At 39.7% G+C, this 26,793-nt stretch overlaps 3 protein-coding genes across 3 annotated transcripts; 2 read left to right on the top strand and 1 right to left on the bottom strand.

Moving 5' to 3' along the window:
- Positions 1-232: 232 nt before the first annotated feature.
- LOC146687480 (uncharacterized) lies at positions 233-2,525 on the bottom strand. Its single transcript, XM_085439531.1, has 5 exons — positions 2,512-2,525; positions 2,342-2,400; positions 2,002-2,241; positions 1,591-1,812; positions 233-1,507 (listed from the first exon to the last, which is right to left on the bottom strand). Exons 1-4 carry the CDS (start codon positions 2,523-2,525, stop codon positions 1,592-1,594), a joined length of 534 nt encoding a protein of 177 aa, XP_085295657.1. The 3' UTR covers positions 233-1,507; position 1,591.
- Positions 2,526-3,207: 682 nt separating this feature from the next.
- On the top strand, positions 3,208-13,317 carry LOC146687479 (tumor necrosis factor receptor superfamily member 5-like). The gene is made up of 8 exons (XM_085439032.1): positions 3,208-6,631; positions 6,728-7,804; positions 7,932-8,024; positions 9,987-10,112; positions 10,234-10,392; positions 10,504-10,588; positions 11,352-11,507; positions 11,593-13,317. The coding sequence occupies exons 2-8, from the start codon at positions 7,780-7,782 to the stop codon at positions 11,633-11,635; spliced, it is 687 nt and encodes a 228-aa protein (XP_085295158.1). The 5' UTR covers positions 3,208-6,631; positions 6,728-7,779; the 3' UTR covers positions 11,636-13,317.
- A 3,369-nt stretch (positions 13,318-16,686) lies between these two features.
- On the top strand, positions 16,687-26,793 carry LOC146687478 (tumor necrosis factor receptor superfamily member 5-like). The gene is made up of 8 exons (XM_085439031.1): positions 16,687-20,110; positions 20,207-21,283; positions 21,411-21,503; positions 23,466-23,591; positions 23,713-23,871; positions 23,983-24,067; positions 24,831-24,986; positions 25,072-26,793. The coding sequence occupies exons 2-8, from the start codon at positions 21,259-21,261 to the stop codon at positions 25,112-25,114; spliced, it is 687 nt and encodes a 228-aa protein (XP_085295157.1). The 5' UTR covers positions 16,687-20,110; positions 20,207-21,258; the 3' UTR covers positions 25,115-26,793.

Here is a 26,793-nt window from a genome sequence, read left to right as displayed (position 1 = left end):
TACTGTGCATTTAAAAATCAGCCTTTATGATGACTTTAGAGGACGTGGAGGTGTCAGTCCATCTGTTTTTTGTTTTTTTTTTGTTTGTTTGTTTTTTGCTGTTCTGTTTGTTTTGAAGCCCTGACACAATATACATGATTTCCTGCACATGCCTCACGCTAACTACATGTATTATACTGTGGAGTCCAAGTGTTCAGAGATATTTATGGTGAACTACATCAAGACTTCACCATTAATTTTAGGTCCTTTTTATTCTTCTCGAGAAAGCACCTCATTGGTCCCGTATTCATTTTACAACAAGACGAGCTCAAATATAAACATAAGAGTCACAAACAACTACAACCACAATTCCATACAAGATGTTCAAAATATGAATAAAAACAATGCAATGATGCTTACCTGTTGCTATGTAACCTGATGAGATGCTAAATGTTCCTCCAGCTGTTTCTGTTTGTTGCTACTTATTTCTTCAGCCTTCTGTTGCGCTAATCGCAATGTTTTTCAGAGCTCTTGTTGTCATTGAAATTTTTTTCTTAAAATATATATAAAATATGGGTTTATGAGATACAAAAATAGTGTATTTAACATTCATAGTTCAAAACAGTAGTCATATAATGTATGAGCACTGTTTCTGAACTATAAAAGCTGAATTTATAACCAAATTAACAATTTATCTGTGTTCTGTTGCTCCTCGTTGGTCATCACTGCCCTGCCTCTCCTGCTCTTGGCTGTGGGAGCTCTGTCTGGTTCCTCCATCTTCCCCCTGCTGGGGTGGAGGCACAGTTGTGATAGCGATGTGTGGCCTTGGGTTTTCAGCACTCATGGGGGACCCCAGATGGCCGGAGTCTCCTGGTTCTTTCTTCTCTGCCTCTGGCTCTCCCTGTTTTCTCTTTCAGGCACTGCTTATAAGTGTGCTTTGCTACAGATGCAGCAATTGGAGACCAGCATGTCTGCTTGTTTCATCCCCCACCCCACTTCTTTTCTCTTTCTTTCTCTCCCTTTTTTTTGTCTGTTCCTCTTTTTCCTTCTATCTTTTGCTAACCTGGCCTTCCCCTCCTGTCTGCTCCAGCATAATATCCACACAGATAATATAAAAATAATGAATAAATACAATAAAAATATTAATAAAAGGAGCCTACAGAGAGTCCATAGTGCTTCTCTTGGAAAAGCGAATGTGTTTTGCACAACAAAGCAATCAGATCATGATTCTACAAACTACAAGTGTTTCATATGGCAGGTGTTTAAAAAAGATAATGTGCTGATCTGAATTTCCTTTAATACAAATACAACCAATAATTATAAATCATATAACAAACATAAATACACCTATATTAGCCCAGTTTTTTCATATTTCACAAATGTTTGATTTTTTAGTGTAATCATGAACCTTAAAAAACCCCACATGCATCAATGCAACAGATTAAAAAAGAAATCACTGAAACACTGAAAATGTTGCAGCTTCAATCCTCTTCCTCGGTCATCTCCATGGATACATCATGTTTGTTACCTGTGGGCAGAGTTAAGAAATCAGGATGGAGAACTGAAGTGGATGATTGGCGTATGTGTTGAAATCTAGATAAGAGAGTGTACCTCATTTCCTGCTGCAGCAGATCAACAGCAGCAGGATGGTAGAGATGAAGTATGGACAGAAAACCAGCAGGTGGCAGAAGAGTCTTAGTACAGACACAGAGGGTGAACGAGGACGAAGAGAGGAAGAGGCCGAAGGCTCAGTATTACCAGAGGGCGAGGGTGAGTGTGAGGGTGAGGGTGAAGGAGTGTACATTATGGTTGTGTGAGGGGGAGGAGGAGGCTCTGCAAGAGACATGATGAAGATGGTTCAGTTTATTATCAGGTCAGCAGTTTAGTTTATGCTTGTGAATGAATGCTTTTCTTATTTTAAGTTTCTCACTTCCTGGAGTAAAGAGAGAGAGGGATTAGTTTTAGATTTTTTTTTGCCCCCGACTCATATCTTTAAAGCAGGAGTGATGTCGCTGCTCTGACCTTTGACCTTCAGCCTGCTTTGAGGAGACTGATGAATAAGAGTAGAACACGAGTAGAGCCCTTCATCAGACTGCTGCACATTATGGAGAATCCATTTTCCTTCAGGTCCATGTCCAAGTTTGACTTTACCTCTGAAGAAATAAGATTTTTTTGCTGAACCGTTTCTGGGTTTGCAGAGCAGAGTGACATTACTTCCTGTGTTCACTGGAAGCGCTGGGATCTCCAGGATCAACTGTTTTTCTGACCAGCAGAGACAAACAGAGTCATTTAGAGACAGAGGTCCACAAAGCAGAGTCATACAGAGACAGCAAGACAGATGGGAACAGATCGCTTTCTGTACCTGAAACAGCGATGAAGACTTCATCGCTCTTCTGTCCAGATGAGTTTTCACACCAGAAACTTCGTTACCCTGTACCTGTGCATGTGCAATGACAATAAAGTTGAATTCTATTCTATTTTATTCCATATACAGACGCACCCATACATGCAATGAAGAAACAGCTTACATACATGTGCACGTACATGCAAGGGTAAAGTAGCGACACTTAACATACACCTGTTTTTAAATGATATAGTTTATCCACTACTGACAAATAGACTCTCTGGGTTGCAGGACGACAACTTAACGTTAAAAGACAAAGACACTGGTCTGATGATTAAGTGAGGATACGACAAATTTAGTGGTTAAATTGGGATATGTTTTTGTTGATTGTTTAAGACAAATGACTACTGAATGATAGAAAATTCCTTTTTAGGTTTCTAAACAGGATTTTAAGAATTTTAACACGTATCTGTGTTGTCCTGTCAACTTGGGGGGTCATGAGTTGATTATGTGGTGAGAAAAAACAAAAAAGGGGGGAGACGAGATCTCGTTGTTTCTCCCCTCTCTGGATAACACAGCCAACACAACACAGCCAACACAACATCATTTTCCTGTTCGCCTGTTTTGTTTGTTTTTGTTTTTTCTGAAAGCCGAAGCTGACCTGGACTCCTACCCTCCCCTCTACCATCGTTGCCCTCTCCGCGACCATCTTTGACCCTTTGACCCCTGAAGGCCACAGCAGCTGGACTCACAACAACAACTTGAGGATGTCAACAGTGCTGCAAAAAAGCGATCTCATGCAGCAGAGACGGAGAGCACTAAACCTAAAGCCCGTTTCACTACACGGGGGAAATTCCCAGACTGCGTCAGCTGACAGAGCTGGGACCAGATGCGCATTAAGCCCGGAGGAAAAGGGAGGGTGAGCAAAAGAATGCTGACCTCTGAGAAGAGCCGAACAGCAGAGCTGCAGAAGGCCGTGGAGCAAAGTAAGGACAACATAAACAGACTCCAATCTGACGTGGAAGGAAAAGACTCTGAGGTTTTTGCCCTCAGTAAGAGCTCAAGGCATGAGAACAGAAATTGAGCATGGCTCCGGAGGAGCTGGCTGCTAATTGAACTCATCAGTCAGACTTGGAGTTTCACGTACAGGACTTGAAATCAGGCGGAAGCTTGCTGGAGCAGGAGGTCGTCAGACTTGACGCAAAGCTCCAACAGCAGGAGTAAACCCTGAAAGAGCTACAGAAGCAAAAGGGTCAAGTTACAAGGAGAAGATGTAGGCAGCTGTAACAACGGATGAAAACAGACCCAAAGAGGAGGGGAGGACCCCAGGGCATGCTTCAGGCCGCTGGTTTACCTAAACTACAGAACAGGAAGGTGATGAACGCAAACATACACCAACACACGAACACACACTTCTGCATGCGCCGACTTAGAATGAAGAGAAACACACACATGAACACTTATGCACTCGTTGAGGGAGTGAAAACTGATACACACCCAGGCACCAAAATCAAAATGTTGATTTAATTCACTAAGAAGTGACACATAATGCTCCAGCTGCTGCAATGAAGAATGCTTTACTGACAAAGGCTCAATGCTGCACACGACAACGTCAAATACAGAATTTGCTATAATAATAAGCCCAGAGGGCATTTGTGTGGTCTGGGGAGCAGAGTCCGGAGCGGTTTGGTTATGAAAACGATGCCTGTGCGAGATATCTGGGGCTTAAGGCCTCGACTCAATTGTTTACTGTACACTAAAAAGAAAAGAAAACAGCCTGAGCAGTGGTGCAGAGTGAAAACGATGAATTAACAGTGTGAGTCTTATTTCAGAGCGCCACATGATTGTGATGGAGACTTAATAAAAGGAGGAACACACGGACAAAGAAGAAGAGAAAGGGGGGGCAGCCCTTGAACACGATTGCCTGAGGTATTAAAGTTCTGTACTAAATTCTGGTTTCCAGTGTGAGAAAAGTCACGCAGTGCCAGTAGTAGAGCTAGGTTGAGTGATGATTCTAAATTACTGTAAGTAAATCATCGTACACCCGTTCAAGTTTCATGATAACGGGGATCTAGACTTTGTTGAACCCTAGGCAATTTGAACAGGTAAAATTTGAGTGACCAAGTAGCAGTTGAATAAAAGTCATTGAATAAGTGTTGAAATAAACTGGCAGAATTAAGAGAATTAAAACATTTCAAGAGCTCAAATTACTTAATATGGAAACGGTTCTATTTTGTTTCACGAACGCAAAACATATAGGTTTAGGAATATGAAAAGGTTGAGGTGGTGTTGATTTGACTCTGTGTAGGTTTAGGTTGGTATTTTTATTGATGGGAGGAATATTCAGTGACAATTCCTAAGACCCGGGCGTCTGCATTTTGTTTTTGTTATTTTTCATTTTATTTTGTTTTATATTTTGAACAGTGCACTGATTTTTGTTTGTGAATTTTTTCTTTAAGCAGATCTGCACATCGGAAATTACAAGCATTACACGTCGGCGAGAAAATTGTTGTAAGTGAGTTTCTCCGCATTGAAATGGGTTCTGGAGGAAACACTTGTGGGGACAATTAGAAACGAGAGTCCCTGTCTAAAAAAGGATTCAGCGAGGTAATCCAAACTCAAGTTCTTGTTTTCTTTTTGAGATGGCGTCATTTTGCTGAGTGTGGAAACTAAATGCGACGACAGGTTTCACTATCAGCAAAGAAAGAAAGAAATGGATGAATGGATGAATGGATGAAAGACTGGAAAAACAAACGGACTGACTGGTAAAAGATGACAAGACTTGACCATGACTCAAGGTTAACCACCTCCACCTAGATAGGATAAAAGGGTGGATGAATTTATGTGTGTTTCTTTTTACAGGAGTAGAAGGATGACAAAATATTCGAGGAAGAGTGAACCTTTAAATGCCATTTTTGTGTCTTGTGTTGTTTACAGAGGTAACTGCGCAGCGTTACCATTTACATTTTCTTCCCTACAGGGTTACAGTTTTTAATGTTTTTCTATTACAGGATTTCTGGGCGGATGTGTGAAGAAACGGTGTTTATGGGTTAGGAGTTGGTGATGCTATTACACTGTATTCTAGTGAGAGAGTGTTGGGGGAGACACACCCTGTCTTGAAAACTGTGATTCGTTTACAGGAAATGTTTTTATAGCACCTATGGGATGTGGATGGCTGACTACGGTCAATGTGCTGCTAATGTTTGCTTTGCTTTGTTAAGAATGCGTGAGAAGGGTGCAGTAGAAAACAGACAAGTGACATGAAAATAAGTAATAATAACAAATAACAAATTTGGGGACAGTTTAACCTAGAGCCACTAACTGGCCATTAGGGGCTCTCTCTCTCTCTCTCTCTCTCTCTCTTGGAGTAACATTGCCCAAAGGGTGAATAAAGCAAATTGCGGCAATAATAGTGATTTAATGATTGGAGAAACCTGAACATGATACTTGTCTGTTGTGCTGAATCGTTTATTACTCTTATGATTTGCAGGTGGTTGTAAATAAGCTGTTTACTTTAACAGGTTTGCTTTTTAGCTGAATTGCAAAATACAACTAGAACGATTAATTGAGACTAATCGCAACTAACCTGAAACTGAGGAGGTTCTATATAAGGAAGAATTAAAACAGGTATAAAGTGCATTTGATCTTTAATTGCAGGTGTGACCATGAAGATTTTTGGTACAGATTGCAGGTTGTTGCTCATTATTGAAGTGTGCTCATAAAGGTAAAAGCTATATAGGGGGTCTATCATTTGGTCTGTGTTTTAATAATTTAGGTATGGCAAAATTAAAGGTTTCTAGACAATTTAGGGAACGAGTGAGAAGCATAATTAGATGATCAGAAACTGAGTACTACACTCAAGTTAGAATTAAGAATGCCCAATTTGTGTGAGGTCTGTTGTTCATTTTTATACACACATTGCAAATGTGCTTATAAGGAGCTGGCACTTAGTCTGTGAAGGTCAAAAGCTTCATCCGACAACGGATCGGATTGATATATTGGAGCTATTGACTTCACGTGCAGAGGGTTAAGTGCATGCACGCTTACACACATAAGCATGGCATAGGATTGGAATAAACAAAGTCAACAGCATTAGGTTAGGAGAGCCAGCGCAGGAGAGGTGTTGGCTTTCTGTCTCTTGCAGAGAAGGGAACAGACACCAGACGGGGACACGGAGATATGGGGACCCTTCACAGCAACTGGGGTAAAGTGTCATGGCCTTGGGGCTCCTTGAGAAGATGGGTCCCATAACCACAGCGATAACCAGGAAGGGGTTGGCGAAAACTAGGAACACCAGAGACCAACGAGGTTCGAGAGGCTTTTGGCAAAAAGGGGGACACGGCGGTGACAACGGACAACAAACATACAGATCTTTGTTTGAAAGTGGGGCAGAATAATCCCCAGATCTGTGTAACGACTGAAGGGTGGTCTACCCCGGAAGTCGAAGAAAGAAGAATCCGAGGGCGTTTCTTCACTCCAAGAGGAGGTGGTAAAGGGGCCTGAAGCGTGACAGGCTGAAACTCGAGTCTGAAGCTAAAAGAACAGCTGGGTTGTGGGAAAATTGGAAAACAACGGAGGTGTTGGGGTTGATAAGTGTCATAACGTGTTTGTTTGGTTTGGAAATAAATCCTGGTGTGAGTTGGGCTGGCAAGCCAGCCCAAAGAGGAGGAATGTGACCAGGAGATATTTTATTTTGTATTCTTATGATCACAGTTATAATCAGAAGTATCAATCATTAATCATTTACCATTGTTGAACCAGTTGACAGAATAATCTTTGAACCACATCTATGTTAACAGTAATCTACACAGATTATCAGTACTCTAATCAGTCTATTGTTGTTCTGTACTATTCATGTTATTTGCTTAAAGCCGTTTCACAGTTCTGTAACCACTCAGAAGCCTGTGGTCCTGCTGGACCCTGCCTTAGTTCTATGTTCAGTTCTGCACGTATGCCGGCCTGTAATCACATGCACGCACTTATGTAACATACACGCACGTTCACCTACACACTTAGTAATAATAGGAGGGTCGTCTGAGGACAGTTTTCTGATAGATATACTTTCACAATAGACACGAATAGATATACACACCACACACACTGGTTTTCTCTGAGTGCTGGGCTGAGTGGAAACATCTGAAGGCCTTATAAGGAGAACTTGTGGAGTGAGGGGAACTTCCTGAGTTCTGAGAACTGACTGATACTTATCAGGTGACTTGACGTCATCATTGTAATAAAAGCCTTGTGAGATGCTTGTTCGGGGGAGATCGGCTCTAAAAGGCTTGTGATGCTCATCTTCCCCATATGTACATATGTATAATAAAATCACTATTCTGACATCTACTGAGACCATGCAGTCGTTTGTCTTCTCCTCAAAACTCGAATCATGACAATAGTACATTAGTGAAATAAAGCCTACAAATGTATTACAGAGCAGCGTGTTAGGATGTGATATCATGCTGTCTGCGTTACTTATCTTCGGTAAGTACTGCAACATTTTCGTGTATACGACACAGCCTTTAGCTTAAGCTAACCTTTAGCTTAGGTTGTGAGCTAACTGAGCTATTTGTCTGTCCCAGGATATTAATATTCTTGTGTTTTCCTGTAGGATATGCCGCCGTCTTCATGGTGCCCGTGTTATCGTGTCAATCAAAGGAATATAAAACAAATGATGGACGGTGCTGCCCGATGTGCAACAAAGGTAGGAAGAAAAGCGATGACTGCAAATGTGCACAACCACATATCGATAAGGGGACATTGATATTTGATCCGTTTTTGGTTTCGTCTTTGAAATGACACGATAGACAAAAGTAGACGAAATGCTGTTCACAGGTCAGCAAGAGTAATCGATCTGGAGAATCTTGTCTTCGCTGTCGTTCCCCTCGTATGTTTTATTACTCCGACTTCAGCGTTTTCGCTTCATAACTAAAGTGTGCAGTTTACTTTGCGTATACTCAAATGGAGTCGCGTCAACTAGCGCCACCTGTGGCCAAGTGCCATAGCCTACAGCCAGATTAACTTGTGACACACACATCTGCACCACGTCTGAATTTGTTTCATGCACAAAACATTTGTAACTTTCAATTTTGTCTGTTTTTGCATCTTGCAAATAAACCTTTAAACTGAATGAAATTATATTATGTATTTATTTTCAGCCTACAACAGTAGAAAATGCCAGATTACATACTGAAAGTTATAGAAGTCACCACTCGTGATTTTAATTTTATTTACTATAACAAAGAAATACATCTTGGACAAATATATGACACATTAATATTTCACTAGAGTTGTAACATCACATCCTGTAAGCATAGTCTGCCTGTGTTAGGAGGATAGGACCTATCACACATCTGTTATGTAGAACACAACAGATTTAAATCAGATCATTTTAACTTTTTTCTTCTTCTTTTTTTTTGTCTTGTTTTAAGATTGTTTGCTTTGCAAGGAACTGGACTCAGTTTGCAACTGAACAGCTCCACTCTCCTTTCTCCCCAATCCACTCTACAACAACAGTCTCCTGCTTCCCTTTTGAAAAACTCTTACAGATTCATCCATATCCAATTTTTTTGCTACTGACTTTTCATGGACCAAGATGACCTTTTATGTAACATGGTGTGACAACAGGGGGTTAGGACCTATCACACAGCATTAACTTTCCCTTTGCGGGCTGCTGGAAGCTGGGGTGAAAAGTTTAGTTTTACTAAAATCGCTGAGCTTGACTAAAATAGATGTATTTTTTAGTTGTTAATTATCTGACGAGTCGCTGTGATTTTGATGACAGAGATTTGCTGCTTCATTTTGCTCTGCTCTGCCTACTGAGAAACCTATCAATGGGTCATTTATATACTAACAGTGATTGGATGTTTAGCTGGGGGGGGTTCTGCTGAGTTTTGTGTGAGCCTGTGCAAAAACGGAGCACGAAGGGAAAGAGTGACCAAGAGGTGAAACCATGACATTTGTGCCTTGTCCAGTGCATTTTTCAGATGCTGTAGTAAATCTTGTCCATATTCAGTTTGTGGGTAATCTATTTTTTTTCTTTCTCAGTTTCTGAAAGTTTGATTTAATGGGGCAGGACCTTTGTTTAAGCCCCCTCTATTATTAGATATTTTATGTTGCATTCAGGTAATTAATATTGACTTCCTGCATCTCAGTTAAATTTAAAATAAGAAATATGTTTTATTATTTTTATTATTATTTATCACAAGCAGTAAAATGAAGCACAAGTTGCATCACCAGCAATGGGAGACAATATATGTAAAGGCTAGAAGTCGGTAGTGACCAAGAAACCTATGAAGTACATTCCATGGTTCTTAAAACAATTAAGAAGGATTTACATGTAAATGTGTTAATAATGTCTGTTTAAACATGATTATTTTCATGTTACTTGAAATAAAATATCTCCCTCTGCTGTTACTGCAGCTTCTGCATAAGTGTCCATTTCACACTTTGGAGAGGTCAAGCATGAAAGGGACACAGTGGACCGATGTGTCTGTTACACGTTTTGCCGTGATACTGGATCAGGAAACTGGGCCACATTGAATTTGTAGATCTGTAATGTTGTAGCTGCTTGACTTACTGTATATAACACCCAACACTACAACTGTAGATTCACTCTGTGTTAAATGCTAAAAGTCTGACATAAATGTTGTGTTCTGTTGAACAGGTAGAGTTGTTCAGAGAGACTGCACAGCATATGCAGGAACTCAGTGCCGTCCTTGTGAGATGGGGACCTTTATGAACCAACCCAACGGCCTGTATAACTGTTTCCCCTGCACTGCCTGTGACACAGGTACAGTCAGATGAGAAATCCTTTGTCAAATTTAGATTGAAAAAAAAAAATAAAGCTTTCATATAAAAGTAAATTACAGAAACATCATTTTACACTAATGTTCTTTTTTGGTTTTTTTTAGGTCGTGGTCTCTTTGTCAAGCAGAACTGTACAGCAACAACTGACACAGTGTGTGACGTTTTAAATGGATATTACTGCAAAGGTTTGACAGACAGTAACGGATGTAGTTTGGCAGAGCAACATTCACAGTGTGAAGCTGGTCAGAGGATAAAAGAACCTGGTAAGAAAGTTTAAAGTCTAAGTCTATTTTTAAGATGAGCTGATAAACTGTGATTTTAAGTTTTTTGTTTTTTTTCTGGATTGTGTGTAACAACGAATGTGTTTCTTTCAGGAACCAGCAGAAGTCACACAGTGTGTGAAGACTGTCAGCCAGGCTTTTTTTCCAAGGACGGTGTGAACTGCACAGGTTGGAAAACGTAGGTCATAATTTATATTCAAATCCCTCTAAAGGTGTATTATATATTCAGCTATTGATCATCAATGTCTTAATGGAATCTCCAATATCCTGGGCTGTGTCACATCACATTGCCTGCAGTAATACCAACATAAATCTCCATGTGATTTAGTGTCATACCAGAATATCATTGCTAAAGCAACACCATGTGGCCATGTTCTCTTGTTTGTATATACAGTCATATAATATTATCAATTATTAATTACCAATAATAATGTGGTGTCTCAGTAGCTATGTACTGATGATAATCATGATTTTAATAATATAATATCTATAGTGTGAAAGTCACATAGTGACAAATAATTGTCTAATTATTTGTTTTACACAGTCTTGCTACATTTAGTTTAATTATTTTGCCACAAAGACAAAATAAAGGTTTAAAAAACTTTGACTGTTGACTGTGTTTCTATAGATATTGCAATAATGATTATTTACGTGATTGGTGTGAAAATTGAATTATGACATGCCAATAAAATGTTAGTAAAATGATGAGTACTGGGTAATCGCAGATAGAGTACTGGGTAGTTACAGGTAACTAGATATTAAAGTGGAACCAGCTACATTCCAGGACATGTTTGTCCTGCATATCTGAGCCACAGACAGACGACAGGACAGTTAAACAGTTAATATTGATGGTCACATTGTTACAAAGATCTTTACAGTGCAAACACAAATAAACACTGATAATAATGATTTATTTATATTTTATTTCTTTTTTGCCACAGTTGCTCTGAGAGCCAGATTAAAGTTGAAGAAGGAAGCTCAACCAGTGACGTTGTCTGTGGAAGCGCATCAAGACATCGTTATTTTTTTATTTTATCTGTTGTGCTTTCCCTAATAATAGTAATTTGCCTTGTGACAACAGGATATGTGAAAGCAAGGTAAGTGCCATCTAACCAGTGTCAAATCTGCTCCCTCTGCACAGCACCTACAGTCACTAACATGTTAATAACTCTGTTTTTTCAGGAAACCAGATAAGAGCAGAAAAGAATTGCTCGGGGACTGCTGATGATGCCTGAGAAAGCGGCTCTCATGTTCGCCATCTCTCCTCCATTTTGCTAGCAGGATTGATGTCCTGACATCGATGATGGCTTCACCTGGTTCGGGACTCACTGTCCAACGTGCCACTTACACAGATGTGCACAGCTGTTTAATCAAAGTGATGCTGCAGTCATCTGTTGAGGGTGCTGACCAGCCATCACCAATTTCTCTGCTCGATGCTCGCTCCACAAACCACTTATTCTAAACAATCTCCTCATCAAGGAGTCTCCAGACTTCATGCTGCTGACTGAGACATCGCAGCAGGACATGGATCATGTTTATTTTGAGGAGATCTGCACAGCTGGCATTTCCGTCATTGTAACTGGGTGTCTTTGGGGATGTGGCAGAGGACTTTCTGCTGTGTACCAGCACAGACTCACATGCAGGCTGATGAAGTCAGACTCTATTTCTTCATTTAAGTTACAGATGATTAGAGTCGGTTCTTTGAAAACCTTTTATTGTATTTCAGTCTACCGACCTCCTGGTGTTGCCAGAGTATTTTCAGCTGAATTCGGCGACCTTTCATCATTTATCATTACATTGGGGAAGGTTGTAATACTGAGATATTTTAACCTTCATATCGATGGATCCTGTAACTCAGCTGCTGAGTCTTTGAACTTTAAGCACCATGTTTCTGGCTCCACACATATAAAAGGCCACACGCTGGATCTTGGGTCTTTCTCCCTGGGTTTAAAAACAAACGATGTATGTGTGAAAAATGTACATGTGACAGACCACAGCTGTATATTTTTTAGTCTGTCATTTGTTCTGGATCCTTCACTTCATAAATTGATGATTCAAAGGTGGATTATAAATCACAATCCTGCTGAGAGGGTCCCTGCCTTTTTTGATGCCAACATGACTCATAGTGAAGTTCACACATTTATTTTGTCCTTTAACAATGAATGTAGGTCTACTTTTGACCCACTAAAAGAAAGAATTGTCCAATATTCAAGTTTTTGTACTTGGAAAAATGAACATATTTATTATTTTAGGAGGTATTTGTACAAGTTTGAACATTTGTGGAAGGCGTCCAAGCTCCAGCTTCATGAGTTACATGTTAAAGAATCAGTTTCATCAAAAAATGCCAGAATAGACTATTTTTCACATCTTATTGCTTCAGAAAAGAAAACTCTTAAAGTCTTGTTTGATACAATTAACAATTTTTTCTCTCACAATCTTCCTCACGTACCAGTGTTTTTAAAGTCTGAGTGTAATAAGTTTTTGCACTGTTTTATAATTAAGCTAATGATAAACAGGCTTAAGGACAAGTTTGGGTTTACTGGTGATTTTTTAATATGGCTCATGTCATATCTATCTGGGAGATCTTTTAGTGTTTTTATGAATTCAGTTATCTCTGAAACAACAGTTGTTCCTTCTGGGATACCTCAGGGGTCTGTTTTGGGTCAGATTCCTTGTCTGCTTCATGTGCTCCCTCTGGACCGAAATATTAGAACTCATTCATGCTGTGCAGATTCTGCTAACCGTTTAAAAGAGCAGCAGAACACATTTTTGTTCAAAGCTTGGTATTTTATGTTGTATTATATCTTTATGATATGTTATCCTTTTCTTTCTTGTATAATTGTGAGGCAGTTTATTTGTAAAAAGTTACAAAATGTAAATAAATTTTACTTACTCTCCTCTCTACTACACACGATACTGTGTCCTTGTTTTACAAGAATAATTGAAGAATTGAACTGTAAAGTACTAACATAAGTAAGGTATTAGTTTTCAGACTCCTTCAAATTTACAGTTCAGATTAAAGAAAACTTGTAATGACTTTGTCTAATCCCAAACTTCTTCCTTGCTTTGCTTACTGTGCATTTAAAAATCAGCCTTTATGATGACTTTAGAGGACGTGGAGGTGTCAGTCCATCTGTTTTTTGTTTTTTTTTTGTTTGTTTGTTTTTTGCTGTTCTGTTTGTTTTGAAGCCCTGACACAATATACATGATTTCCTGCACATGCCTCACGCTAACTACATGTATTATACTGTGGAGTCCAAGTGTTCAGAGATATTTATGGTGAACTACATCAAGACTTCACCATTAATTTTAGGTCCTTTTTATTCTTCTCGAGAAAGCACCTCATTGGTCCCGTATTCATTTTACAACAAGACGAGCTCAAATATAAACATAAGAGTCACAAACAACTACAACCACAATTCCATACAAGATGTTCAAAATATGAATAAAAACAATGCAATGATGCTTACCTGTTGCTATGTAACCTGATGAGATGCTAAATGTTCCTCCAGCTGTTTCTGTTTGTTGCTACTTATTTCTTCAGCCTTCTGTTGCGCTAATCGCAATGTTTTTCAGAGCTCTTGTTGTCATTGAAATTTTTTTCTTAAAATATATATAAAATATGGGTTTATGAGATACAAAAATAGTGTATTTAACATTCATAGTTCAAAACAGTAGTCATATAATGTATGAGCACTGTTTCTGAACTATAAAAGCTGAATTTATAACCAAATTAACAGTTTATCTGTGTTCTGTTGCTCCTCGTTGGTCATCACTGCCCTGCCTCTCCTGCTCTTGGCTGTGGGACCTCTGTCTGGTTCCTCCATCTTCCCCCTGCTGGGGTGGAGGCACAGTTGTGATAGCGATGTGTGGCCTTGGGTTTTCAGCACTCATGGGGGACCCCAGATGGCCGGAGTCTCCTGGTTCTTTCTTCTCTGCCTCTGGCTCTCCCTGTTTTCTCTTTCAGGCACTGCTTATAAGTGTGCTTTGCTACAGATGCAGCAAATGGAGACCAGCATGTCTGCTTGTTTCATCCCCCACCCCACTTCTTTTCTCTTTCTTTCTCTCCCTTTTTTTGTCTGTTCCTCTTTTTCCTTCTATCTATTGCCAACCTGGCCTTCTCCTCCTGTCTGCTCCAGCATAATATCCGCACAGATAATATAAAAATAATGAATAAATACAATAAAAATATTAATAAAAGGAGCCTACAGAGAGTCCATAGTGCTTCTCTTGGAAAGCAAATGTGTTTTGCACAACAAAGCAATCAGATCATGATTCTACAAACTACAAGTGTTTCATATGGCAGGTGTTTAAAAAAGATAATGTGCTGATCTGAATTTCCTTTAATACAAATACAACCAATAATTATAAATCATATAACAAACATAAATACACCTATATTAGCCCAGTTTTTTCATATTTCACAAATGTTTGATTTTTTAGTGTAATCATGAACCTTAAAAAACCCCACATGCATCAATGCAACAGATTAAAAAAGAAATCACCGAAACACTGAAAATGTTGCAGCTTCAATCCTCTTCCTCGGTCATCTCCATGGATACATCATGTTTGTTACCTGTGGGCAGAGTTAAGAAATCAGGATGGAGAACTGAAGTGGATGATTGGCGTATGTGTTGAAATCTAGATAAGAGAGTGTACCTCATTTCCTGCTGCAGCAGATCAACAGCAGCAGGATGGTAGAGATGAAGTATGGACAGAAAACCAGCAGGTGGCAGAAGAGTCTTAGTACAGACACAGAGGGTGAACGAGGACGAAGAGAGGAAGAGGCCGAAGGCTCAGTATTACCAGAGGGCGAGGGTGAGTGTGAGGGTGAGGGTGAAGGAGTGTACATTATGGTTGTGTGAGGGGGAGGAGGAGGCTCTGCAAGAGACATGATGAAGATGGTTCAGTTTATTATCAGGTCAGCAGTTTAGTTTATGCTTGTGAATGAATGCTTTTCTTATTTTAAGTTTCTCACTTCCTGGAGTAAAGAGAGAGAGGGATTAGTTTTAGATTTTTTTTTGCCCCCGACTCATATCTTTAAAGCAGGAGTGATGTCGCTGCTCTGACCTTTGACCTTCAGCCTGCTTTGAGGAGACTGATGAATAAGAGTAGAACACGAGTAGAGCCCTTCATCAGACTGCTGCACATTATGGAGAATCCATTTTCCTTCAGGTCCATGTCCAAGTTTGACTTTACCTCTGAAGAAATAAGATTTTTTTGCTGAACCGTTTCTGGGTTTGCAGAGCAGAGTGACATTACTTCCTGTGTTCACTGGAAGCGCTGGGATCTCCAGGATCAACTGTTTTTCTGACCAGCAGAGACAAACAGAGTCATTTAGAGACAGAGGTCCACAAAGCAGAGTCATACAGAGACAGCAAGACAGATGGGAACAGATCGCTTTCTGTACCTGAAACAGCGATGAAGACTTCATCGCTCTTCTGTCCAGATGAGTTTTCACACCAGAAACTTCGTTACCCTGTACCTGTGCATGTGCAATGACAATAAAGTTGAATTCTATTCTATTTTATTCCATATACAGACGCACCCATACATGCAATGAAGAAACAGCTTACATACATGTGCACGTACATGCAAGGGTAAAGTAGCGACACTTAACATACACCTGTTTTTAAATGATATAGTTTATCCACTACTGACAAATAGACTCTCTGGGTTGCAGGACGACAACTTAACGTTAAAAGACAAAGACACTGGTCTGATGATTAAGTGAGGATACGACAAATTTAGTGGTTAAATTGGGATATGTTTTTGTTGATTGTTTAAGACAAATGACTACTGAATGATAGAAAATTCCTTTTTAGGTTTCTAAACAGGATTTTAAGAATTTTAACACGTATCTGTGTTGTCCTGTCAACTTGGGGGGTCATGAGTTGATTATGTGGTGAGAAAAAACAAAAAAGGGGGGAGACGAGATCTCGTTGTTTCTCCCCTCTCTGGATAACACAGCCAACACAACACAGCCAACACAACATCATTTTCCTGTTCGCCTGTTTTGTTTGTTTTTGTTTTTTCTGAAAGCCGAAGCTGACCTGGACTCCTACCCTCCCCTCTACCATCGTTGCCCTCTCCGCGACCATCTTTGACCCTTTGACCCCTGAAGGCCACAGCAGCTGGACTCACAACAACAACTTGAGGATGTCAACAGTGCTGCAAAAAAGCGATCTCATGCAGCAGAGACGGAGAGCACTAAACCTAAAGCCCGTTTCACTACACGGGGGAAATTCCCAGACTGCGTCAGCTGACAGAGCTGGGACCAGATGCGCATTAAGCCCGGAGGAAAAGGGAGGGTGAGCAAAAGAATGCTGACCTCTGAGAAGAGCCGAACAGCAGAGCTGCAGAAGGCCGTGGAGCAAAGTAAGGACAACATAAACAGACTCCAATCTGACGTGGAAGGAAAAGACTCTGAGGTTTTTGCCCTCAGTAAGAGCTCAAGGCATGAGAACAGAAATTGAGCATGGCTCCGGAGGAGCTGGCTGCTAATTGAACTCATCAGTCAGACTTGGAGTTTCACGTACAGGACTTGAAATCAGGCGGAAGCTTGCTGGAGCAGGAGGTCGTCAGACTTGACGCAAAGCTCCAACAGCAGGAGTAAACCCTGAAAGAGCTACAGAAGCAAAAGGGTCAAGTTACAAGGAGAAGATGTAGGCAGCTGTAACAACGGATGAAAACAGACCCAAAGAGGAGGGGAGGACCCCAGGGCATGCTTCAGGCCGCTGGTTTACCTAAACTACAGAACAGGAAGGTGATGAACGCAAACATACACCAACACACGAACACACACTTCTGCATGCGCCGACTTAGAATGAAGAGAAACACACACATGAACACTTATGCACTCGTTGAGGGAGTGAAAACTGATACACACCCAGGCACCAAAATCAAAATGTTGATTTAATTCACTAAGAAGTGACACATAATGCTCCAGCTGCTGCAATGAAGAATGCTTTACTGACAAAGGCTCAATGCTGCACACGACAACGTCAAATACAGAATTTGCTATAATAATAAGCCCAGAGGGCATTTGTGTGGTCTGGGGAGCAGAGTCCGGAGCGGTTTGGTTATGAAAACGATGCCTGTGCGAGATATCTGGGGCTTAAGGCCTCGACTCAATTGTTTACTGTACACTAAAAAGAAAAGAAAACAGCCTGAGCAGTGGTGCAGAGTGAAAACGATGAATTAACAGTGTGAGTCTTATTTCAGAGCGCCACATGATTGTGATGGAGACTTAATAAAAGGAGGAACACACGGACAAAGAAGAAGAGAAAGGGGGGGCAGCCCTTGAACACGATTGCCTGAGGTATTAAAGTTCTGTACTAAATTCTGGTTTCCAGTGTGAGAAAAGTCACGCAGTGCCAGTAGTAGAGCTAGGTTGAGTGATGATTCTAAATTACTGTAAGTAAATCATCGTACACCCGTTCAAGTTTCATGATAACGGGGATCTAGACTTTGTTGAACCCTAGGCAATTTGAACAGGTAAAATTTGAGTGACCAAGTAGCAGTTGAATAAAAGTCATTGAATAAGTGTTGAAATAAACTGGCAGAATTAAGAGAATTAAAACATTTCAAGAGCTCAAATTACTTAATATGGAAACGGTTCTATTTTGTTTCACGAACGCAAAACATATAGGTTTAGGAATATGAAAAGGTTGAGGTGGTGTTGATTTGACTCTGTGTAGGTTTAGGTTGGTATTTTTATTGATGGGAGGAATATTCAGTGACAATTCCTAAGACCCGGGCGTCTGCATTTTGTTTTTGTTATTTTTCATTTTATTTTGTTTTATATTTTGAACAGTGCACTGATTTTTGTTTGTGAATTTTTTCTTTAAGCAGATCTGCACATCGGAAATTACAAGCATTACACGTCGGCGAGAAAATTGTTGTAAGTGAGTTTCTCCGCATTGAAATGGGTTCTGGAGGAAACACTTGTGGGGACAATTAGAAACGAGAGTCCCTGTCTAAAAAAGGATTCAGCGAGGTAATCCAAACTCAAGTTCTTGTTTTCTTTTTGAGATGGCGTCATTTTGCTGAGTGTGGAAACTAAATGCGACGACAGGTTTCACTATCAGCAAAGAAAGAAAGAAATGGATGAATGGATGAATGGATGAAAGACTGGAAAAACAAACGGACTGACTGGTAAAAGATGACAAGACTTGACCATGACTCAAGGTTAACCACCTCCACCTAGATAGGATAAAAGGGTGGATGAATTTATGTGTGTTTCTTTTTACAGGAGTAGAAGGATGACAAAATATTCGAGGAAGAGTGAACCTTTAAATGCCATTTTTGTGTCTTGTGTTGTTTACAGAGGTAACTGCGCAGCGTTACCATTTACATTTTCTTCCCTACAGGGTTACAGTTTTTAATGTTTTTCTATTACAGGATTTCTGGGCGGATGTGTGAAGAAACGGTGTTTATGGGTTAGGAGTTGGTGATGCTATTACACTGTATTCTAGTGAGAGAGTGTTGGGGGAGACACACCCTGTCTTGAAAACTGTGATTCGTTTACAGGAAATGTTTTTATAGCACCTATGGGATGTGGATGGCTGACTACGGTCAATGTGCTGCTAATGTTTGCTTTGCTTTGTTAAGAATGCGTGAGAAGGGTGCAGTAGAAAACAGACAAGTGACATGAAAATAAGTAATAATAACAAATAACAAATTTGGGGACAGTTTAACCTAGAGCCACTAACTGGCCATTAGGGGCTCTCTCTCTCTCTCTCTCTCTCTCTCTTGGAGTAACATTGCCCAAAGGGTGAATAAAGCAAATTGCGGCAATAATAGTGATTTAATGATTGGAGAAACCTGAACATGATACTTGTCTGTTGTGCTGAATCGTTTATTACTCTTATGATTTGCAGGTGGTTGTAAATAAGCTGTTTACTTTAACAGGTTTGCTTTTTAGCTGAATTGCAAAATACAACTAGAACGATTAATTGAGACTAATCGCAACTAACCTGAAACTGAGGAGGTTCTATATAAGGAAGAATTAAAACAGGTATAAAGTGCATTTGATCTTTAATTGCAGGTGTGACCATGAAGATTTTTGGTACAGATTGCAGGTTGTTGCTCATTATTGAAGTGTGCTCATAAAGGTAAAAGCTATATAGGGGGTCTATCATTTGGTCTGTGTTTTAATAATTTAGGTATGGCAAAATTAAAGGTTTCTAGACAATTTAGGGAACGAGTGAGAAGCATAATTAGATGATCAGAAACTGAGTACTACACTCAAGTTAGAATTAAGAATGCCCAATTTGTGTGAGGTCTGTTGTTCATTTTTATACACACATTGCAAATGTGCTTATAAGGAGCTGGCACTTAGTCTGTGAAGGTCAAAAGCTTCATCCGACAACGGATCGGATTGATATATTGGAGCTATTGACTTCACGTGCAGAGGGTTAAGTGCATGCACGCTTACACACATAAGCATGGCATAGGATTGGAATAAACAAAGTCAACAGCATTAGGTTAGGAGAGCCAGCGCAGGAGAGGTGTTGGCTTTCTGTCTCTTGCAGAGAAGGGAACAGACACCAGACGGGGACACGGAGATATGGGGACCCTTCACAGCAACTGGGGTAAAGTGTCATGGCCTTGGGGCTCCTTGAGAAGATGGGTCCCATAACCACAGCGATAACCAGGAAGGGGTTGGCGAAAACTAGGAACACCAGAGACCAACGAGGTTCGAGAGGCTTTTGGCAAAAAGGGGGACACGGCGGTGACAACGGACAACAAACATACAGATCTTTGTTTGAAAGTGGGGCAGAATAATCCCCAGATCTGTGTAACGACTGAAGGGTGGTCTACCCCGGAAGTCGAAGAAAGAAGAATCCGAGGGCGTTTCTTCACTCCAAGAGGAGGTGGTAAAGGGGCCTGAAGCGTGACAGGCTGAAACTCGAGTCTGAAGCTAAAAGAACAGCTGGGTTGTGGGAAAATTGGAAAACAACGGAGGTGTTGGGGTTGATAAGTGTCATAACGTGTTTGTTTGGTTTGGAAATAAATCCTGGTGTGAGTTGGGCTGGCAAGCCAGCCCAAAGAGGAGGAATGTGACCAGGAGATATTTTATTTTGTATTCTTATGATCACAGTTATAATCAGAAGTATCAATCATTAATCATTTACCATTGTTGAACCAGTTGACAGAATAATCTTTGAACCACATCTATGTTAACAGTAATCTACACAGATTATCAGTACTCTAATCAGTCTATTGTTGTTCTGTACTATTCATGTTATTTGCTTAAAGCCGTTTCACAGTTCTGTAACCACTCAGAAGCCTGTGGTCCTGCTGGACCCTGCCTTAGTTCTATGTTCAGTTCTGCACGTATGCCGGCCTGTAATCACATGCACGCACTTATGTAACATACACGCACGTTCACCTACACACTTAGTAATAATAGGAGGGTCGTCTGAGGACAGTTTTCTGATAGATATACTTTCACAATAGACACGAATAGATATACACACCACACACACTGGTTTTCTCTGAGTGCTGGGCTGAGTGGAAACATCTGAAGGCCTTATAAGGAGAACTTGTGGAGTGAGGGGAACTTCCTGAGTTCTGAGAACTGACTGATACTTATCAGGTGACTTGACGTCATCATTGTAATAAAAGCCTTGTGAGATGCTTGTTCGGGGGAGATCGGCTCTAAAAGGCTTGTGATGCTCATCTTCCCCATATGTACATATGTATAATAAAATCACTATTCTGACATCTACTGAGACCATGCAGTCGTTTGTCTTCTCCTCAAAACTCGAATCATGACAATAGTACATTAGTGAAATAAAGCCTACAAATGTATTACAGAGCAGCGTGTTAGGATGTGATATCATGCTGTCTGCGTTACTTATCTTCGGTAAGTACTGCAACATTTTCGTGTATACGACACAGCCTTTAGCTTAAGCTAACCTTTAGCTTAGGTTGTGAGCTAACTGAGCTATTTGTCTGTCCCAGGATATTAATATTCTTGTGTTTTCCTGTAGGATATGCCGCCGTCTTCATGGTGCCCGTGTTATCGTGTCAATCAAAGGAATATAAAACAAATGATGGACGGTGCTGCCCGATGTGCAACAAAGGTAGGAAGAAAAGCGATGACTGCAAATGTGCACAACCACATATCGATAAGGGGACATTGATATTTGATCCGTTTTTGGTTTCGTCTTTGAAATGACACGATAGACAAAAGTAGACGAAATGCTGTTCACAGGTCAGCAAGAGTAATCGATCTGGAGAATCTTGTCTTCGCTGTCGTTCCCCTCGTATGTTTTATTACTCCGACTTCAGCGTTTTCGCTTCATAACTAAAGTGTGCAGTTTACTTTGCGTATACTCAAATGGAGTCGCGTCAACTAGCGCCACCTGTGGCCAAGTGCCATAGCCTACAGCCAGATTAACTTGTGACACACACATCTGCACCACGTCTGAATTTGTTTCATGCACAAAACATTTGTAACTTTCAATTTTGTCTGTTTTTGCATCTTGCAAATAAACCTTTAAACTGAATGAAATTATATTATGTATTTATTTTCAGCCTACAACAGTAGAAAATGCCAGATTACATACTGAAAGTTATAGAAGTCACCACTCGTGATTTTAATTTTATTTACTATAACAAAGAAATACATCTTGGACAAATATATGACACATTAATATTTCACTAGAGTTGTAACATCACATCCTGTAAGCATAGTCTGCCTGTGTTAGGAGGATAGGACCTATCACACATCTGTTATGTAGAACACAACAGATTTAAATCAGATCATTTTAACTTTTTTCTTCTTCTTTTTTTTTGTCTTGTTTTAAGATTGTTTGCTTTGCAAGGAACTGGACTCAGTTTGCAACTGAACAGCTCCACTCTCCTTTCTCCCCAATCCACTCTACAACAACAGTCTCCTGCTTCCCTTTTGAAAAACTCTTACAGATTCATCCATATCCAATTTTTTTGCTACTGACTTTTCATGGACCAAGATGACCTTTTATGTAACATGGTGTGACAACAGGGGGTTAGGACCTATCACACAGCATTAACTTTCCCTTTGCGGGCTGCTGGAAGCTGGGGTGAAAAGTTTAGTTTTACTAAAATCGCTGAGCTTGACTAAAATAGATGTATTTTTTAGTTGTTAATTATCTGACGAGTCGCTGTGATTTTGATGACAGAGATTTGCTGCTTCATTTTGCTCTGCTCTGCCTACTGAGAAACCTATCAATGGGTCATTTATATACTAACAGTGATTGGATGTTTAGCTGGGGGGGGTTCTGCTGAGTTTTGTGTGAGCCTGTGCAAAAACGGAGCACGAAGGGAAAGAGTGACCAAGAGGTGAAACCATGACATTTGTGCCTTGTCCAGTGCATTTTTCAGATGCTGTAGTAAATCTTGTCCATATTCAGTTTGTGGGTAATCTATTTTTTTTCTTTCTCAGTTTCTGAAAGTTTGATTTAATGGGGCAGGACCTTTGTTTAAGCCCCCTCTATTATTAGATATTTTATGTTGCATTCAGGTAATTAATATTGACTTCCTGCATCTCAGTTAAATTTAAAATAAGAAATATGTTTTATTATTTTTATTATTATTTATCACAAGCAGTAAAATGAAGCACAAGTTGCATCACCAGCAATGGGAGACAATATATGTAAAGGCTAGAAGTCGGTAGTGACCAAGAAACCTATGAAGTACATTCCATGGTTCTTAAAACAATTAAGAAGGATTTACATGTAAATGTGTTAATAATGTCTGTTTAAACATGATTATTTTCATGTTACTTGAAATAAAATATCTCCCTCTGCTGTTACTGCAGCTTCTGCATAAGTGTCCATTTCACACTTTGGAGAGGTCAAGCATGAAAGGGACACAGTGGACCGATGTGTCTGTTACACGTTTTGCCGTGATACTGGATCAGGAAACTGGGCCACATTGAATTTGTAGATCTGTAATGTTGTAGCTGCTTGACTTACTGTATATAACACCCAACACTACAACTGTAGATTCACTCTGTGTTAAATGCTAAAAGTCTGACATAAATGTTGTGTTCTGTTGAACAGGTAGAGTTGTTCAGAGAGACTGCACAGCATATGCAGGAACTCAGTGCCGTCCTTGTGAGATGGGGACCTTTATGAACCAACCCAACGGCCTGTATAACTGTTTCCCCTGCACTGCCTGTGACACAGGTACAGTCAGATGAGAAATCCTTTGTCAAATTTAGATTGAAAAAAAAAAATAAAGCTTTCATATAAAAGTAAATTACAGAAACATCATTTTACACTAATGTTCTTTTTTGGTTTTTTTTAGGTCGTGGTCTCTTTGTCAAGCAGAACTGTACAGCAACAACTGACACAGTGTGTGACGTTTTAAATGGATATTACTGCAAAGGTTTGACAGACAGTAACGGATGTAGTTTGGCAGAGCAACATTCACAGTGTGAAGCTGGTCAGAGGATAAAAGAACCTGGTAAGAAAGTTTAAAGTCTAAGTCTATTTTTAAGATGAGCTGATAAACTGTGATTTTAAGTTTTTTGTTTTTTTTCTGGATTGTGTGTAACAACGAATGTGTTTCTTTCAGGAACCAGCAGAAGTCACACAGTGTGTGAAGACTGTCAGCCAGGCTTTTTTTCCAAGGACGGTGTGAACTGCACAGGTTGGAAAACGTAGGTCATAATTTATATTCAAATCCCTCTAAAGGTGTATTATATATTCAGCTATTGATCATCAATGTCTTAATGGAATCTCCAATATCCTGGGCTGTGTCACATCACATTGCCTGCAGTAATACCAACATAAATCTCCATGTGATTTAGTGTCATACCAGAATATCATTGCTAAAGCAACACCATGTGGCCATGTTCTCTTGTTTGTATATACAGTCATATAATATTATCAATTATTAATTACCAATAATAATGTGGTGTCTCAGTAGCTATGTACTGATGATAATCATGATTTTAATAATATAATATCTATAGTGTGAAAGTCACATAGTGACAAATAATTGTCTAATTATTTGTTTTACACAGTCTTGCTACATTTAGTTTAATTATTTTGCCACAAAGACAAAATAAAGGTTTAAAAAACTTTGACTGTTGACTGTGTTTCTATAGATATTGCAATAATGATTATTTACGTGATTGGTGTGAAAATTGAATTATGACATGCCAATAAAATGTTAGTAAAATGATGAGTACTGGGTAATCGCAGATAGAGTACTGGGTAGTTACAGGTAACTAGATATTAAAGTGGAACCAGCTACATTCCAGGACATGTTTGTCCTGCATATCTGAGCCACAGACAGACGACAGGACAGTTAAACAGTTAATATTGATGGTCACATTGTTACAAAGATCTTTACAGTGCAAACACAAATAAACACTGATAATAATGATTTATTTATATTTTATTTCTTTTTTGCCACAGTTGCTCTGAGAGCCAGATTAAAGTTGAAGAAGGAAGCTCAACCAGTGACGTTGTCTGTGGAAGCGCATCAAGACATCGTTATTTTTTTATTTTATCTGTTGTGCTTTCCCTAATAATAGTAATTTGCCTTGTGACAACAGGATATGTGAAAGCAAGGTAAGTGCCATCTAACCAGTGTCAAATCTGCTCCCTCTGCACAGCACCTACAGTCACTAACATGTTAATAACTCTGTTTTTTCAGGAAACCAGATAAGAGCAGAAAAGAATTGCTCGGGGACTGCTGATGATGCCTGAGAAAGCGGCTCTCATGTTCGCCATCTCTCCTCCATTTTGCTAGCAGGATTGATGTCCTGACATCGATGATGGCTTCACCTGGTTCGGGACTCACTGTCCAACGTGCCACTTACACAGATGTGCACAGCTGTTTAATCAAAGTGATGCTGCAGTCATCTGTTGAGGGTGCTGACCAGCCATCACCAATTTCTCTGCTCGATGCTCGCTCCACAAACCACTTATTCTAAACAATCTCCTCATCAAGGAGTCTCCAGACTTCATGCTGCTGACTGAGACATCGCAGCAGGACATGGATCATGTTTATTTTGAGGAGATCTGCACAGCTGGCATTTCCGTCATTGTAACTGGGTGTCTTTGGGGATGTGGCAGAGGACTTTCTGCTGTGTACCAGCACAGACTCACATGCAGGCTGATGAAGTCAGACTCTATTTCTTCATTTAAGTTACAGATGATTAGAGTCGGTTCTTTGAAAACCTTTTATTGTATTTCAGTCTACCGACCTCCTGGTGTTGCCAGAGTATTTTCAGCTGAATTCGGCGACCTTTCATCATTTATCATTACATTGGGGAAGGTTGTAATACTGAGATATTTTAACCTTCATATCGATGGATCCTGTAACTCAGCTGCTGAGTCTTTGAACTTTAAGCACCATGTTTCTGGCTCCACACATATAAAAGGCCACACGCTGGATCTTGGGTCTTTCTCCCTGGGTTTAAAAACAAACGATGTATGTGTGAAAAATGTACATGTGACAGACCACAGCTGTATATTTTTTAGTCTGTCATTTGTTCTGGATCCTTCACTTCATAAATTGATGATTCAAAGGTGGATTATAAATCACAATCCTGCTGAGAGGGTCCCTGCCTTTTTTGATGCCAACATGACTCATAGTGAAGTTCACACATTTATTTTGTCCTTTAACAATGAATGTAGGTCTACTTTTGACCCACTAAAAGAAAGAATTGTCCAATATTCAAGTTTTTGTACTTGGAAAAATGAACATATTTATTATTTTAGGAGGTATTTGTACAAGTTTGAACATTTGTGGAAGGCGTCCAAGCTCCAGCTTCATGAGTTACATGTTAAAGAATCAGTTTCATCAAAAAATGCCAGAATAGACTATTTTTCACATCTTATTGCTTCAGAAAAGAAAACTCTTAAAGTCTTGTTTGATACAATTAACAATTTTTTCTCTCACAATCTTCCTCACGTACCAGTGTTTTTAAAGTCTGAGTGTAATAAGTTTTTGCACTGTTTTATAATTAAGCTAATGATAAACAGGCTTAAGGACAAGTTTGGGTTTACTGGTGATTTTTTAATATGGCTCATGTCATATCTATCTGGGAGATCTTTTAGTGTTTTTATGAATTCAGTTATCTCTGAAACAACAGTTGTTCCTTCTGGGATACCTCAGGGGTCTGTTTTGGGTCAGATTCCTTGTCTGCTTCATGTGCTCCCTCTGGACCGAAATATTAGAACTCATTCATGCTGTGCAGATTCTGCTAACCGTTTAAAAGAGCAGCAGAACACATTTTTGTTCAAAGCTTGGTATTTTATGTTGTATTATATCTTTATGATATGTTATCCTTTTCTTTCTTGTATAATTGTGAGGCAGTTTATTTGTAAAAAGTTACAAAATGTAAATAAATTTTACTTACTCTCCTCTCTA

Source organism: Copadichromis virginalis, linkage group LG18 (genome assembly GCF_057382275.1).
Source record: "Copadichromis virginalis isolate Kocher_CV1m ecotype Utaka linkage group LG18, C_Virginalis_male_GT1.1, whole genome shotgun sequence".
Classification (NCBI taxonomy): Eukaryota; Metazoa; Chordata; class Actinopteri; order Cichliformes; family Cichlidae; genus Copadichromis; species Copadichromis virginalis.
The sequence above is the reverse complement of the archived record's forward strand: the minus strand, read 5'-3'. Positions and strand labels throughout refer to the sequence as shown.